Source organism: Mobula birostris, chromosome 10 (assembly GCF_030028105.1).
Source record: "Mobula birostris isolate sMobBir1 chromosome 10, sMobBir1.hap1, whole genome shotgun sequence".
Lineage (NCBI taxonomy): Eukaryota > Metazoa > Chordata > Chondrichthyes > Myliobatiformes > Myliobatidae > Mobula > Mobula birostris.
This window is the reverse complement of record NC_092379.1, coordinates 52,957,953-52,973,786: the sequence shown is the minus strand read 5'-3', so window position 1 is coordinate 52,973,786 and position 15,834 is coordinate 52,957,953. Positions and strand designations below refer to the sequence as shown.

Below are 15,834 nucleotides of genomic sequence, written 5' to 3'. Positions count from 1 at the left end.
AGCTGTGTCCGGGAGATTAATCGGCTCCCAAGCATCACCCATGGGTGCCTCCATACAGAGACATTTTCATTGTCGCTTGTCCGTCACAGTCAATGAGATACGCATGCGCCTGAGAAATGGCCCTCGTCAGCAGAAAATCTGCCAGGGCTCGGGTGCGAATCGAGGGGCAGAGAAAGAGGGATTCCCCGCGATCCAGGGCCATGGTGCATCCGGCGCTCGCAGCAACTGGCCCTCAGTCAGGCCGCGAACGCCGGTGCTGATAAAGCCCCGCCGGAGCCCCGCTCCTACCTGCTTCTGACGCTCCGCAGCCCTTTGTCCACTGAGCGCATGCGCGGCTTTTGCCAGCTGTCAACCGGACGGACGCGCATTTGATCGGCGGGTCACCGACGGCGAATTCTGATGCGCTGAGCTTTCTGGGTACCCACGGTGCCATTTAAGGTGTCTGACAGCACCGGTACCTCTCCGCCGCATGCCTCAAATCCTGTCAATGATTTCACGCGGAGAACTCAGCAGTTACTTTAATGCAGCAAGCTCCCGCAAACAATGCACTCAACAGCGACTGGCATTCTGCGTTTCAAATGTTAAAGTCCACACACAACTGGTGATATAGAATAAAACCGCAAGTAATTCTGCAGATGCTGAAAACGTAAAACAACACGCACAAAATGCTGGAGGAATTTAGCAGGTCACGTAGCAGCAATATACAGAAGTAAACAATCGAGGTTTCAGGCCGAAACCCTTCTGCAGTCCTGAGATGTCGACTGCTTATTCCGCTCCGCTGATGCTGCCTCGCTGCTGAGTTCCTCCAGCATTTTGCAGAAATTAACATTTTTTTCCCCAGTCAGTTTCCAAATGTTGCTGATCTTTCATTCGTAGGCATATCCTCCCTCCTCCCTTCCGTAGACTCTCGCCCTCATCACTTTATGGAGCCCCAAAGCCCTGCCTTGCGCTGGCCCCCGTTTGCTTCCTGATCCTGCTCCACTGGAGATTTACCGACCGCTTCTTCTCATACTGTGGAGGGGACTGGTGTATTGCAGCCACCCAGCTGTGTGAGGCAGAGGCCATTGAAAATGACCCCTAACGTTGAAAAGAGCGCCCATAACATTTGTTTATTTTACTTTGGGATACAGCATGGTGACACATCCTTCCTGCCGAATGAGCCTGCATCGCCCAATTACATCTATGTAACAAATTAACCTACTATACTGTGCCTCTTTGGGATGTGGGAGGAAACCGGAGCACCCGGAATAAACCCACTAGGAGAACTAATTATCCGCAGTCGCACGAATTGATACGAGTTCGCTAAAATGCTCCGCTACTTTATGCAGTTGGGATGAAGGGATGAATGAGTGAATCCGATCCCATCGTCCGCTAACCGCTCCGCTACTGTATGCAGTTGGGTTGCAAGAAGCAGAACGCAATACAGCATCCCTCTCCCGGTATTCGGGAATTAACTGACGACAGTACCCTACCATGCCTAGGAAAGAAAGAATGTCATTTTTCGTTTTGGGGACTGGGACCTGCTTTCTTGCTTTTATTCGATCCCTTCCCAAACTTCGCCAACCTTTACTGAGCTGGAATCCAAGGTACTGGACAGTCTCTTGGCAAAACTGCATTCTCTCCAAAGACACCCTGTGTCCTCTTCTGGCCAAATGTTCAAGGAGTGTTAAAGAATCTGTCAGACATTGTGGCCCAAGAGCAGAAGCTATCAGAATGTCGACTGCATATTGAATCAGCGTGGAATATTCGGGCAGCTGGTATTCGTCCAAATCATTTTTAACTGCTGCAGCGTAAACTGCGGAGCTTTCGGTATAACCCTGGGGCAGACGTGTCCTTGTATATTGCTGATTCTTATAAGTAAAGGCAAATAAATACTGGCTATCCTTGTGCAAAAGTATGGAGAAAAATGCTGAGCACAGATCGACTACAGAAAAGGTACTAGCTCCTGCAGGTATAGAGTTAAGTATAACGTTGGTGTCTGGCACCGGCGGAATGATAGGGATGACTATCTTATTGATGGCTCTTAGGTCCTGCACAAAACGCCACTCATTTCTCCGGCCCGGTTTTGGAATAGGTAATATAGGGATGTTACACGGGCTTTGTGTCTTCACCAGCACCCTTGCTGCAATAATGGGTTAATTACTGGAGCGATCCCTTCTCCCGCTTCAGTAGCGATACGGTCCAGTACTGTTTAATGCAGGGCAGTGACACGCTCTTTTTTTAGAGTAACTTTATGCTCCGGGGCTGTTTGGGCCTTTCCCACATGATTGTTATGTTGGGCCCATAAAATGTGGTCTGATCATCATCCAGGTCACAATAATAGACAAATAACAGAAACAATAGTACTTTTCATGTCTTTATTGAACACATTGTTTAATCATTCAGTAGTACCCGCGCTAAGACTCTAGGGAGAAGCAGAGGGCCTTCTGCTGGTGGCTGCTGCTTTTCAAAGGTTGTTTCCCAGCTCTCGGACTTTAACATGATCCTCCCCTCCTTTTCGTTAAAGCGTTCTATTGGCACTTGTCCCAGTATCAGCAAAGGTTTATTACAAACAGCCTTAGTTTCTTTCACCAATCGTTTTATCATCGTCCGGATATCTTTAGGTTTTGCTGGTGGTTTTACGGTCACTGTCAAATGAGGCATTGAGGAGTCCCCGAGTCGGAATCTTTTTTCCTGATCTTCCACTAAGTCTCCCAGGACCCCCAATTCCTCGGGACCGAAATACACCTACGCTGTTGCCTTCAGCTTTTCTGCCTCGATCAAATAGGGGTGTACAGCTTGATCACAGAGCGGATCCGTTTGCAAAGTGTAATGGGCCGTGCAGGGGAGCTGCTATTGATCAAGTACATATTGGAGATTTTGTATGTAGAGGTTGGATCGTCCTGTCAATGTGTCCTACAGTTTCTGGACTTGCCAGGCATGGGGATTGCTATCCAGCTGCCAACAGTATAGTATGGGTTCTGAGCTGCCCTTTTCTAGCCCGTTCATTAACTTTAGCGTTTGTGGGACCTAATTTGAGGAGGCTCCACGTGTATACAGCCGTACACCTTCAGCCGTACAGTGCAGTGTTGCCCCTAGTTTATACAGACCCAGCAGGGGAAGCGGGGCTGTTTTAGATATAATGAAGGTGTCTGTTACCTGCACAGAGGTTCGTGTGGAGACGGGCTCTGTCATGGAAATACCGACTATTCCAAAGGCTTTAACAGTTGTATCACTGCCGGGGACGGGGGTGGGTACAGAGGACATAGCGGTACCGATATCGATCAGACAATCCGAATAACTATTCCCTAATCTTACAGTGGTCTTGGGTTCTTCTTTCATCCTTTCGGACAATCTGATTACCGCCGCCTGTACCACCTTTTCTCCCCGGCATCCCTCGGCTGACGGGCCAGGGCGACTAAAAGAAAAAGGTGCTGGCCTCGTAGCCGGCGCTGGGAACTCTCTGAGCGTCGGGGCCTGTTCTGAATATAAGCTTCCACATCACGGATAGTTCACTGATTTACAATCTCTGGCCCAGTGGCCCTATTACAGCTTCCTTTCTCATATTTTTCACTAGTATCCCGAGACTCATTCTCATAACGCACATTTTAATTGTATTTGCGCATCCCGGGCAAGGGCAAATAAATTGTACACATCAGCAGAGGCCAATTATGGAACCCACTGGGTTTCTTTAATGGGTCTGGGGCCTCCGCTACCGTAGCTGTTGCCTCTGCAGGTGTCCATAGTTTTATCACGGGAACATCGCCAGTCATTATAGGCGGGGCCTGCAAAGCCTCTATTCCCAGCTCCTCTTCTCCTTCCTCCATTCTCTTTTTCTCTTTTCCTGCCTTTTCTGGCGTCTTTTTGAGTTGTCACTGGTACTGCTAACACTTCCTTCTGCTCCCTCAGCTACAATTCCTCTTTCCTGAGCCCCTTCTCTCTTTACAATGATGTCTTCTCGCCTGGGGTGTCAGGTGCCTGAACCTCTGGCATAGGCGGGTTGTATGGAGGGGGAGCTCATTGTCCCACTGCGGCCGTCATCATTAAATCGTCTTTTTCACTATTGGGTGCCGATGGGGCACTGGCCGGTGCGGGGGAGTCGGGGATAAAGTCCCGGGGCAGCTTTCGTTTCAGCCCCAGCCTTCTCTGTTTCAGGTTGCTTACTCTACTGTTTCTTTGGAGGTTGGCGTCTTTTAGCCTCCTCCTTCCATCGTTTAAAACATTTTAACATGTAATCAACATCCCAATTGGGGTCGCCGTCCCCATTTCGGGTGGCGTCCTCCCAGTGTTGGATTAGACTCAAATGCAAACTTCCCCTATACGGCCGATCCCCATGTGACCGCTCATACAAATCACTACTGAACGTTACTGCATAACCATCATCCCCGGTCTCTCTAATTACCGTATCGGCCGGGGTCCAGGCGAAACCAGGGGGTCTCCGAACTGCTGGCGGTGTCGTTTTACCTGTTTAGTAGTTTTGGCGGTCTTTTCCCCTACCTGCGGTTGAGTATTGAAAGCCCTCGTCTCACCTCCGGACCTCTTCGGTTTACTGGCAGGATCCGCGCTAGGGGGTGATCGACTGCCGGCAGTTCCCATTTTTCCTGTTTAGGATTTTAATTTCAGTTAAAACAGCACGAAGTCTCTTTATACGCCCTATGTACACAATGAGCGCTCACTGAGACTCCGTCTACGAACCTCGAAGTCTCCTTCTACCCCGTAGCCACCCTTTTCATTTCCTTTTTTTTTCTTTTCGTAGTCCGAGTTTGTTCTGTTCTCAGGTATTCTTCCAACTCCAGCCGTGCACACGTCTTAGCTTACTCAGAGTCGCTGGCCGGACGCTATGTCATAAGGGGGCGATGGAAGCGGACCCAAACGCAAGACACAGACACTGATGTACTAGGAACTGAACTATGTTTATTAAGAATGCAAGGGAAGCCAAGGAGCAAGGACAAAATGGTAACACTAAGGTAGACGAAGAGTGACAAACCAGAAAACCTGGACTTCGATTTGGAACTTGAATTTGACAGGGAACTCAGGTCATGACTCGGAACTCGGGTCTTGGCAGGGACTCGGTACCTGGATCTAGACTTGGCTCTTGACTAGAACTAGGACTTGGCTTGGACTTGGAATTTGACTCTCGACTTGGACTAGGGTCAGATTTGACTTAGACACAGGACATAGAACACTGCGCTGGGACTCCTCCTTGGACACAGGGCATAGAGCTGGGACTCTTCTTAGACACAGGACAAAAAACACTGAGACATTTTCCCCCTCAGGGTAGTGGCAAATGGCCGGACTTACCCAGAGGAGGAGAGAACACGGAGAGACAAAACCACACATCGATAGACTGTTCTTTATCTTGACACGAAAAGGCTCCAAGTAGCAGCAAGTCCTCGACGTAGCCCGGGTTTTACAGATAGTGGCTCTAGTCTCACTCCGGTGGGTTAACTTGACAGGGTTTCTGACGAGGTTACTGACGAGGACAGTCTAGCAAGGAATCACTGGACCCCAGTGTTGCCAGCCCGAAATGAGAATCAGTTGCCTCAATTAAGGCACCCAACAGAACAAGGGGGAAAAAAGGAATAGCCAGAATACGGAATCCACGGACAGGACCGTAAACCAGAATGCCAACTTCATGGACCAAACCATGACACGCTAGGCTACTGGCTACCTTTCCTTCTCCCAGGGAGGTCTCTGGCAACTACCCCTCTTTCAGCTAGGGTGGTCCCTTAATTTGATCCAGACTCAACCCCCTACCCTTTCAGCTAGGGCAGTCCCCCACTTAACTCGGTCCACTTAGTTAATTTTCTTTGGATCTCACTGAATGGAGATCCTATCCTCGTCGCCAGATTCTGCCATGGAAAAACTAACTAAGAACACCAGGGTGACATTGAGTTTCATTTTAAGAGTTTATTAACATTATAACATGGAGAGTCTGCAGCAGTCTCCACTGCCACCAGAACTCTGAATTCTAGGTTAAACACAGCTCATATTTATACAGCAAGACAACCAACTTTACTTAATTTTGTTTGGTATCCCACAGTCAGTACAAGATCAATGGTCTAAAAGACGTCAATTATCTCTCAGCACGAGTCTAACAGTTCTCTTTTTTCCCTGTTATCAGGACTCAATCTACTCCCAGGCACATCCTCCCTCCTGGTTCCAGTGGCTTAGTATCTTGTTTATTGAGTTCCTGGTACTGCACTTATCATCCAAGGTTATTCTTGACATGCACCAGCAGTCCTAAGTCCAGCTACTCCAGGATGGTCATGTATCCCAGCATACACTAGTTTTATCCATTTTTGCCACAACAGGGAGCATTGGAACTGGTTGCATCAATAACCAGTTGATAATCCCCAGCTGGTGTGGAGGGGCCACTACCGATGAGGGTTGTAAACTCAGCCAGCTCTATCATGAGCACTAGTCTCCCCAGCATCAAGAAAATCTTCAACAGGGAATGTTTCAAGAAGATGGCATCCATCATTAGGAACCCACACCATCCTGGACATGCTCTGTTCTCATTACAACTATCAGGAAGGAGGTACAAGAGCCTGAAGACACATAAGAAACATTGCAGGACAGCTTCTTCTCTTCCACTATCAGATTTCTGAATGGACAATGAACCCATGAAAACTACCCCTTGACTTTTGCTCTCTTTTTTGCACCACTTATCTAATTTTATAAGTATATTTATATTTTTATTGTACTTTATAGCATATTTAAGTATTGCTCTGTACTGCTGCCACAAAACAACACATTTTGTGACATATGTCAATGATAATAAGCCTGATTGCAATTCTAATTCTGAAATTTTTAAAAATTGTGTGTTTTATTCATAGTGAATAGGGACCATAAGACAGGAGCAGAATTGGGCCATTTGGCCCATCTAGTCTGCTCCACCATTCCATCGTGGCTGATTGATTCCCTCTTAGACACATTCTCCTGCCTTCTCCCCATAACCTTTCACACACTTACTATTCAAGAAGTTATCAACTCTGCTTTAACTTGGCCTCCACAGTCATCTGTGGCAATGAATTCCACAGGTTCACCACCCTCATCTCTGTTCTAAGTAGTCATCCCTTTATTCTAAGGCTGTATCCTCTGGTGTTAGATTCACTTGCTATACATCTACTCTATCAAGGGCTTTCAAACTTCAATAAGTTTCAATGAGATCCCCATCATTCTTCTAAACCCCAGTGCCATCAAACACTCCTCATACACCAGCCCTTCCATTCCCAGAATCATTCTTGTGAATCTTTTCTGGACTGTCTCCAATGCCAACACACCTTTTCTTAGATAAGCTGCTCAAAACTACTCGAACTCCAAGTGAGGTCTCACCCATGCCTTTTCAAGCCTTAGCATCACATTCTTGCTTTTATAGTCTAGCTCCCTTGAATGGAATACTAATATTCTGTTCATCCACCTGTGCCTTTATTCCTTCTACCAAAGTGCATGATCATTCACTTCCCTACACTATATTCCATCTGCCACTTATTTTCCCATTCACCTGATCTGTCTAAATCCTTCTGCAGTCTCCCTGCTTCCTCAACATTATCTACCCCTCCATGTATCTTTGTATCATTTGCAAACTGGCCAAAAAGCCATCTATTCTGTCATACAAGTTGTTGACATATTATGTGACAGAAAAGCAATCCCAATACTGACCCCTGCAGAACACCACTTGTTACTGGCAGCCAATCAGAATATAACCACTTTATAAAACTCTTTGCCTCCTTCCAGTCAGTCAATCTTCTATCCATTGATTCCTGGGATGGCAGGACTTTCATATGATGAAAGACTGGATCGACTAGGCTTGTACTCTCTGGAATTTAGAAGATTGAGGGGGGATCTGATTGAAATGTATAAAATTCTAAAGGGATTGGACAGGCTAGACACAGGAAGATTGTTCCCGATGTTGGGGAAGTCCAGAGCGAGGTGTCACAGTTTAAGGATAAAGGGGAAGCCTTTTAAGACCGAGATGGGGAAAAACTTCTTCACACAGAGAGTGGTGAATCTGTGGAATTCTCTGCCACAGGGAACAGTTGAGGCCAGCTCATTGGCTATATTTCAGAGGGAGTTAGATATGGCCCTTGTGGCTACGGGGATCAGGGGGTATGGAGGGAAGGCAGATACAGGGTTCTGAGTTGGATGATCAGCCATGATCGTACTGAATGCCAGTGCAGGCTCAAAGGGCAGAATGGCCTACTCCTGCACCTATTTTCTATGTTTTCCTGTAATACCTTTGTCTCTTATCTTAAGTAGCTTCATGTGTGGCACTTTGTCAAAGGTCTTCTGAAAATCCAAGTAAACAACATCGACTGATTCCTCATTGTCTATCATGTCTGTTCTTTCCTTCAATAATTCTTCTTAAGGAAACCATGTTGACTTTAGCCTATTTTATCATGTGTCAGAATGAGAATCAGGTTGATGATCACCGGCATGTGTTGTGAAATTTGTTAACTTAGCAGCAGCAGCTCAATGCTATACATAATATAGAAGAAAGAAAAAAATAAAATAAATAAAATAATAACAAATAAATAAGTAAATCAATTACAGTGTACATATATTGTATAGATTAAAAATCATGCAAAAACAGAAATAATACATATTAAAAAAGTGAGGTAGTGTTCACGGGTTCAATGTCCATTTAGGAATTGGATGGCAGAGGGGAAGAAGCTGTTCCTGAATTGCTAAGTATATGCCTTTTGGCTTCTGTACTTCCTACCTGATGGTAACAGTGAGAAAAGGGCATGCCCTGGGTGCTGGAGGCCCGTAATAATGGACACTGCCTTTCTGAGACACAGCTCCTTGAAAGATGTCCTGGGTACTTTGCAGGCTAGCACCCAAGGTGGAGCTGACTAAATTTACAACCCCCTGCAGCTTCTTTCAGTCCTGTGCAGTAGCCCCCACATACCAGACAGTGATGCAGCCTGTCAGAATGCTCTCCATAGTACAGCTATAGAAGCTTTTGAGTGTATTTGTTGACATACCAAATCTCTTCAAGCTCCTAATGAAGTATAGATGCTTTCTTGCCTTCTTTATAACTGCATCGATATGTTGGGACCAGGTTAGATCCTCAGAGGTCTTGACACCCAGGAACTTGAAACTGCTCACACTCTCCACTTCTGATCCCTCTATGAGGATTGGTGTGTGTTCCTTCATCCTACCCTTCCTGAAATCCACAATAAGCTCTTTCATCTTACTAACATTGAGTGCAAGGTTGTTGCTGCTGCACCATTCCACTAGTTGGCATATCACACACCTGTACGCCCTCTTGTCTCCATCTGAGATTCTACCAACAATGGTTGTATCATCAGCAAATTTATAGATGGTATTTGAGCTATGCTTAGCCACACAGTAATGGGTATAGAGAGAGTAGAGCAGTGGGCTAAGCACCAGTGCTGATAGTCAGCAAGGAGGAGGTATTATCACCAATCTGCGCAGATTGTGGTCTTCGGTTAGGGAGTCGAGGATCCAATTGCAGAGGAAGGTACAGAGGCCCAGGTTCTGTAACTTCTCAATCAGGATTGTGGGAATGATGGTGTTAAACACTGAGCTATATTTGATGAACAGCATCCTGATTGGTGTTTGTTGTGTCCAGGTGGCCTAAGACCGTGTGAAGAGCTATTGAGATTGCATCTGCCATTGTAGCGATAGGCAAATTGTAATGGGTCCAGGTCCTTGCTGAGGCAGGAGTTCAGTCTAGTCATGACCAACCTCTCAAAGCATTTCATTACTGTAGATATGAGTGCTACAGGGCGATAGTCATTAAGGCAGCTCACATTATTCTTCTCAGGCACTGGTATAATTGTTGCCTTTTTTGAAGCAAGTTGGAACTTCCAACCATAGCAGTGAGAGGTTGAAAATGTCCTTGAATACTCCTGCCAGCTGGTTGGCAAAGTTTTCAGAGCGTTATCAGGTAATCCATCGGGACCTTCCGTCTTGTGAGGATTCACCCTCTTTAAAGATGGCCTAACATCATCCCCTGAGATAGAGATCCAAGTAACCTGAATCCTCATCATTAATAATGACTCCAAATTTTCCCCAACCACTGCAGTCAGTCTAATTGGCCTGTAGTTTCCTTTCTTATGCCTCCCTCCCTACTTAAAGAGTGGAGTGACATTTGCAATTTTCTAGTCCTCTGGAATCATTCCAGAATATAGTAATTCTTGACAGATCATTGCTAATGCTTCTGCAATCTATTCAACTACCTCTTTTAGAACGCTGTGGTGTGGTCCCTCTGGTCCAGATAACACATCTACCTTAAGACCTTTCAGCCTCCCAAACACCTTTTCCATAGTAATAGCAACTATACTTATTTCTGCTCCCACACTCTCAAATTTCTGGCAAGTTGCTAGTATCTTCCACAGTGAAAACTGACGCAAAATACTTATTGAGTTCATCCGCCATTTCTTTTCCCCCATTACTACCTTTCTAGTATCAATTCCGGGCAGTCGAATATCCACTTGCCGTTCTTTTAATCTTTATATATCTGAGAAAGCTTTTGGTATTCTCTTATATGATTGCCCAGTTTTCCTTCATATTTCATCTTTTCTCTCCTTATGGGTTTTTAGTTGCCCTCTGTTGGTTTTTAAAGCTTCTCAATCCTCTACTTTCCCACTATATTTTTTTCTATATTATACGCCCTCTCTTTTACTTTTATACTGTCTTTGACTTCCCTTGTCAGTTCTGATTTCCTCATCCACCCTTCAGAATACTTCATCCTCATCTTTGGGATGTATCTATCCTATGCCTTCCAAATTTCTCCTAGAAACTCCCGCCTTGTTGTTCTGCCACCATCCCTGTGTCCCCTTCTAAGCAACCTTGATCAATTCTTCTCTCATGCATCTGTAATTCTCTTTACTGCACTATAATAGAGACATCTGAATTTAACTTCTCTCTCTCAAATTACAGAGTGAATTCTATTATATTTATGATCAATTCCTCCCAAGAATTCATAAAAACATAGAAAACCTACAGCACAATACAGGCCCTTCAGCCAACAAAGCTGTGCCGAACATGTCCTTAGCTTAGAACTACCTGGGCTTACCCATAGCCCTCTATTCTTCTAAGCTCCATGTATCCATCAGGGAGTCTCTTAAAAGACCGTATCATTTCCGCCTCCTTCACTGCCACCGGCAGCCCATTCCACGCACTCACCACTCTCTGCGTTAAAAAAAAAAGTACCCCTTACGTCTCCCCTGTACCTACTTCCAAGCATCTTAAAACTATGTCCTCTTGTGCTAGCCATTTCAGCCCTGGGAAGAAGCCTCTGACTGTCCACATGATCAATGGCTCTCATCACCTTGTACAGCTCTATCAGGTCACCTCTCATCCTCTGTTGCTCCAAGGAGATAAGGTCACGTTCACTCAACCTGTTCTCATAAGGTGTGCTCCCCAATCCAGGCAACATCCTTCTAAATCTCCTCTGCACCCTTTCTATAGTTTCCACATCCTTCCTGTAGTGAGGCAACCAGAACTGAGCACAGTATTCCAAGTGGAGTCTGACCAGGGTACTATATAGCTGCAACACTACCTCTCGGCTCCTAAACTCAATCCTACGATTGATGAAGGCCAATGCACCGTATGCCTTCTTAACCACAGTCAAACTGTGTAGCAGCTTTGATTGTCCTATGGACTCGGATCCCAAGATCCCTCTGATCCTCCACACTGCCAAGAGTCATCATTAATACTATATTCTGCCATTATATTTGACCTACCAAAATGAACCACCTAACACCTATCTGGGTTGAACTCCATCTGCCACCTCAGCCCAGTTTTGCATCCTATTAATATCTCGCTGTAACCTCTGACAGCCCTCCACACTATCCACAACAACCCCAATCTTTGTGTCATCAGCAAATTTACTAACCCATCCTTCCACTTCCTCATCCAGGTCATTTATAAAAATCACAAAGCATAGGGGTCCCAGAACAGATCCCCAGGGCACACCACTGGTCACTGACCTCCATGCAGAATATGACCCATCTACAACCACTGTTTGCCTTCTGTGGGCAAGCCGGTTCTGGATCCACAAAGCAATGTTCCCTTGGATTCCATGCCTCCTTACTTTCTCGATAAGCCTTGCATGGGGTACCTTATCAAATGCCTTGCTAAAATCCATATACACTACATCTATGGCTCCACCTTCATCAATGTGTTTTGTCGCATCCTCAAAAAATTCCATCAGGCTCATAAGGCACGACCTGCTTTTGACAAAACCATGTTGACTATTCCTCATCATATTATGCCTCTCCAAATGTTCATAAATCCTGCCTTTCAGGATCTTCTCCATCAACTTACCAACCACTGAAGTAAGACTCACTGATCTGTAATTTCCTGGGCTATCCCTATTCCCTTTCTTGAATAAGGGAACAACATCCGCAACCCTCCAATCCTTCAGAACCTCTCCCGTCCCCGTTGATGATGCGAAGATCATCGCCAGAGGCTCAGCAATCTCCTCCCTCGCTTCCCACAGTAGCCTGGGGTACATCCCATCCGGTCCCGGTGACCTACCCAACTTGATGCTTTCCAAAAGCTCCAGCACAATCTCTTCCTTAATATCTACATGCCCAAGGTTTTCAGTCTGCTGCAGGTCATCCCTACAATCTTCAAGATAGTTTTCCATAGTGAGTACTGAAATAAAGTATTCATTAAGTACCTCTGCCATCTGCTCTGGTTCCATACACACTTTTCCACCGTCACACTTGATTGGTCCTATTCTCTCACGTCTTATCCTCTTGCTGTTCACATGCTTGTAGAATGCCTTGGGGTTTTCCTTAATCCTGTCCGCCAAGGCCATCTCATGGCCCCTTCTGGCTCTCCTAATTTCATTCTTAAGCTCCTTCCTGCTAGCCTTATAAGCTTCTAGATTCCTATCATTACCTAGTTTTTTGAACCTTTTGTAAACTCTTCATTTCTTCTTGACTAGATTTACAACAGCCTTTGTACACCATGGTTCCTGTACCCTACCATCCTTTCCCTGTCTTATTGGAACATATCTATGCAGCACCCCACACAAATATCCCCTGAACATTTGCTACATTTCTTCCGTACGTTTCCTTGAGAACATCTGTTTCCAATTTATGCTTCCAAGTTCCTGCCTGATAGCCTTATATTTTCCCTTACTTCAAATAAACATTTCCCTAACTTGCCTGTTCCTATCGCTCTCCGATGCTATGGTATAGAATTGGGATCACTATCTCCAAAATGCTCTCCCACAGAGAGACCTGTCACCTGACCAGGTTCATTTCCCAATACCAGATCAAGTACAGCCTCTCCTCTTGTAGGTTTATCTACATATTGCGTCAAGAAACCTTCCTGAACATACATAACAAACTTCACCCCATCTAAACCCCTCGCTCTAGGGAGATGCCAATCAATATTTGGGAAATTAAAATCTCCCACAACAACCCTGTTATTATTACTCCTTCCAGAATCTGTCTCCCTATCTGCTCTTCAATGTCCCTGTTACTATTAGGTGGTCTATAAAAACACCCAGGAGAGTTATTGACCCCTTCCTATTCCTAACTTCCACCCACAGAGACTCCGTAGACAACCCCTCCATGACTTCCTCTTTTTCTGTAGCCGTGACACTCTCTCTGATCAACAGTGCCACACCCCCATCTCTTTTTTGCCTCCCTCCCTGTCCTTTCTGAAACACCTAAAGCCTGGCACTTGAAGTAGCCATTCCTGCCCCTGCATCATCCAAGTCTCTGTAAAGGCCACAACAGCATAGCTCCAAGTGTTAATCCACTCTCTAAGCTCATCCGCTTTATTCATAATACTCCTCACATTAAAATAGACACATCTCAAACCATCGGTCTGAGTGCATCCCTTCTCTATCACCTGCCTATCCTCCCTTTGGCATTCTCTCCAAGCTGTCTTTATTTGTGAGCCAACCTCCCTTCCCACCATCACTTCAGTCCGGTTCCCACCCCTCAGCAATTCTAGTTTAGATTCTCCCCAGTAGCCTTTGTGAACCTCCCCGCCTTTACCTTTAGCAATCCTTTACCTTAAGCTCCCTAATCAAAGCTGGTTGATTACACAACACCCAACCCAGAATTGTTTTCCCCGGTAGACTCAACCACACACTGCTCTAAGAAGGCATCTCATAGGCATTCTACAAATTCCCTCTTCTGTGAACCAGCACCAGAACCTTCAGTAAAAGTGTTTGGTACTTAGTATTTTCCTTGATACACTGACAGGAATGTATCCTCCCAAAAATGTCAGCCAATTCCTTTAATGGGTTCTCTGTAGTTTTACCTCTTTTTCTCTGTTTGAATAGCTGCTGATTTACTTTCTGAAGATTTTCCTGTCCTTCACGCCCCTGCTTGAAACACCCATCTTCTCCACAGTTGTGACAGAAAATACCAGTCACTTCTCTGGTGAAGGATCCCAGTTGAGCAGCAGCTCTCTGCTTAGTAAGTCCCATCAGTGGGTCCGGCTCCCCCTCAGCTTTGTCGTGCTTGGTGACAGCACCCGCCGATATCAACCGAGAAAACTCAGATTTCAAATCTGCCACGAACTCCTGTTATCACCTTGTTTGTGGGACATCCAACAGAGGCCACTACCAAAGACTATATGCTGCTGATGGAGGCCTCCCACGCCTCCATCACATGTTCCTCCTCTCCAATTTATCTGGTAACTTGGTAAAAGATGGAGGAGGGTGCATCTTGTGGGTCATTTGAATATATGGAGCATCCACATCATGTGGCAGCACACCCTTCACAACTTGCTCCGTCCTCAAGCAATTTCTCTCAGATAGTTGGATGGCACAAACAGTGCAGCAGCTTCTCCAGCCAGAAAACCTAGGCAGGCAGCTTCTCTCCTTCCTCCTGGAATGTGTGCCTAAACCTCGTTTAAGATCGGCTGCACTTCCATCAGTGCCAAAGCATCTTCCAGAGCTTGCAGATAGTTAGCTGATGTGGCTAATGGATTTTCTGCCTTCAGGAACCTCACTATATCAGCCGTCAGACCCTTTAAGCTGCCTACCAGCCTCAGTTTTTTCATATGATCTGAGCTCTGCCGTTCATCCAGTGACTGAGGTGTCTGCTCAGCCCAAACCTCAGTCTTCTTCCCCATCGGGTGTGGGCTTGACCTCAGAACACTCCCAGCCTGTAATAAATGCTGATATACTTCTGCATTTATCAGCCAGTGATGTAACAACCAAAGCGAGCTCAGGATTTAGATCAACAGCTGAAGGATTTAGTAGACCTTTCACGTCAGACAACTCCTTGCCTTCACTCTGCAGAAACAAGAGCAACTTTCCTTTAAAGTTTCCGTCCTCAGCTACAGGAAACTCAACTTTCAACTCAGCACCCTTGTCTACATTCCCCTCTTCTCAGAAAGTATGGATAACCCATGGCTCCCCCCATCTCCCGGGGCCCCGATAGTAACAGGCAGATCCATTGCCATTACATCAGCACTAGTCTTTGTCCACCATTTTGTCATACCAGCGTTCCATGATTGTAACTTTTCCTAATGCTGTAACAGCACTTAAAATCTTAAGCAAAAATTCATCTGGGCTGCGGATGTCCACTCCGCTCAAAACACAAGCGTTAGCTACACATAATCTCTTTGAATCACATCAATGCTTAATCCCTGTGGTGTCCATAACCACGTATGTTAATCGCTGTTCCAGATGATAGTTTAACACAAGCTTAAACACAAATCCATTTAACCATTTCTTAGGGCAATCACACAGCGTTCTACGAATTCAATCCTGGATGAACCCCCATAATAAAGTTCCCTTACTAGGTGTTTCTGGAAAACTGGCTTGCGCCCCTTGCTAACAGTCACTGGATTCTGTGGAGGAAACCCATCTTCCTCAGCATTTGTATGTCTAGGGTGTAT

General features: G+C 45.7%; 1 protein-coding gene across 1 annotated transcript in view; it reads right to left on the bottom strand.

The window, feature by feature from the left end:
• LOC140203682 (uncharacterized) overlaps window positions 1-15,834 on the bottom strand; it is a 100,276-nt gene that overhangs the window by 33,573 nt on the left and 50,869 nt on the right. Inside the window, exons 5-6 of the mRNA XM_072269729.1 lie at window positions 4,477-4,580; window positions 289-413 (exon numbers count right to left, since the gene is read on the bottom strand). Coding sequence (XP_072125830.1) covers window positions 289-413; window positions 4,477-4,580 — 229 coding nt within the window. The remainder of the gene's footprint in view (window positions 1-288; window positions 414-4,476; window positions 4,581-15,834) is intronic.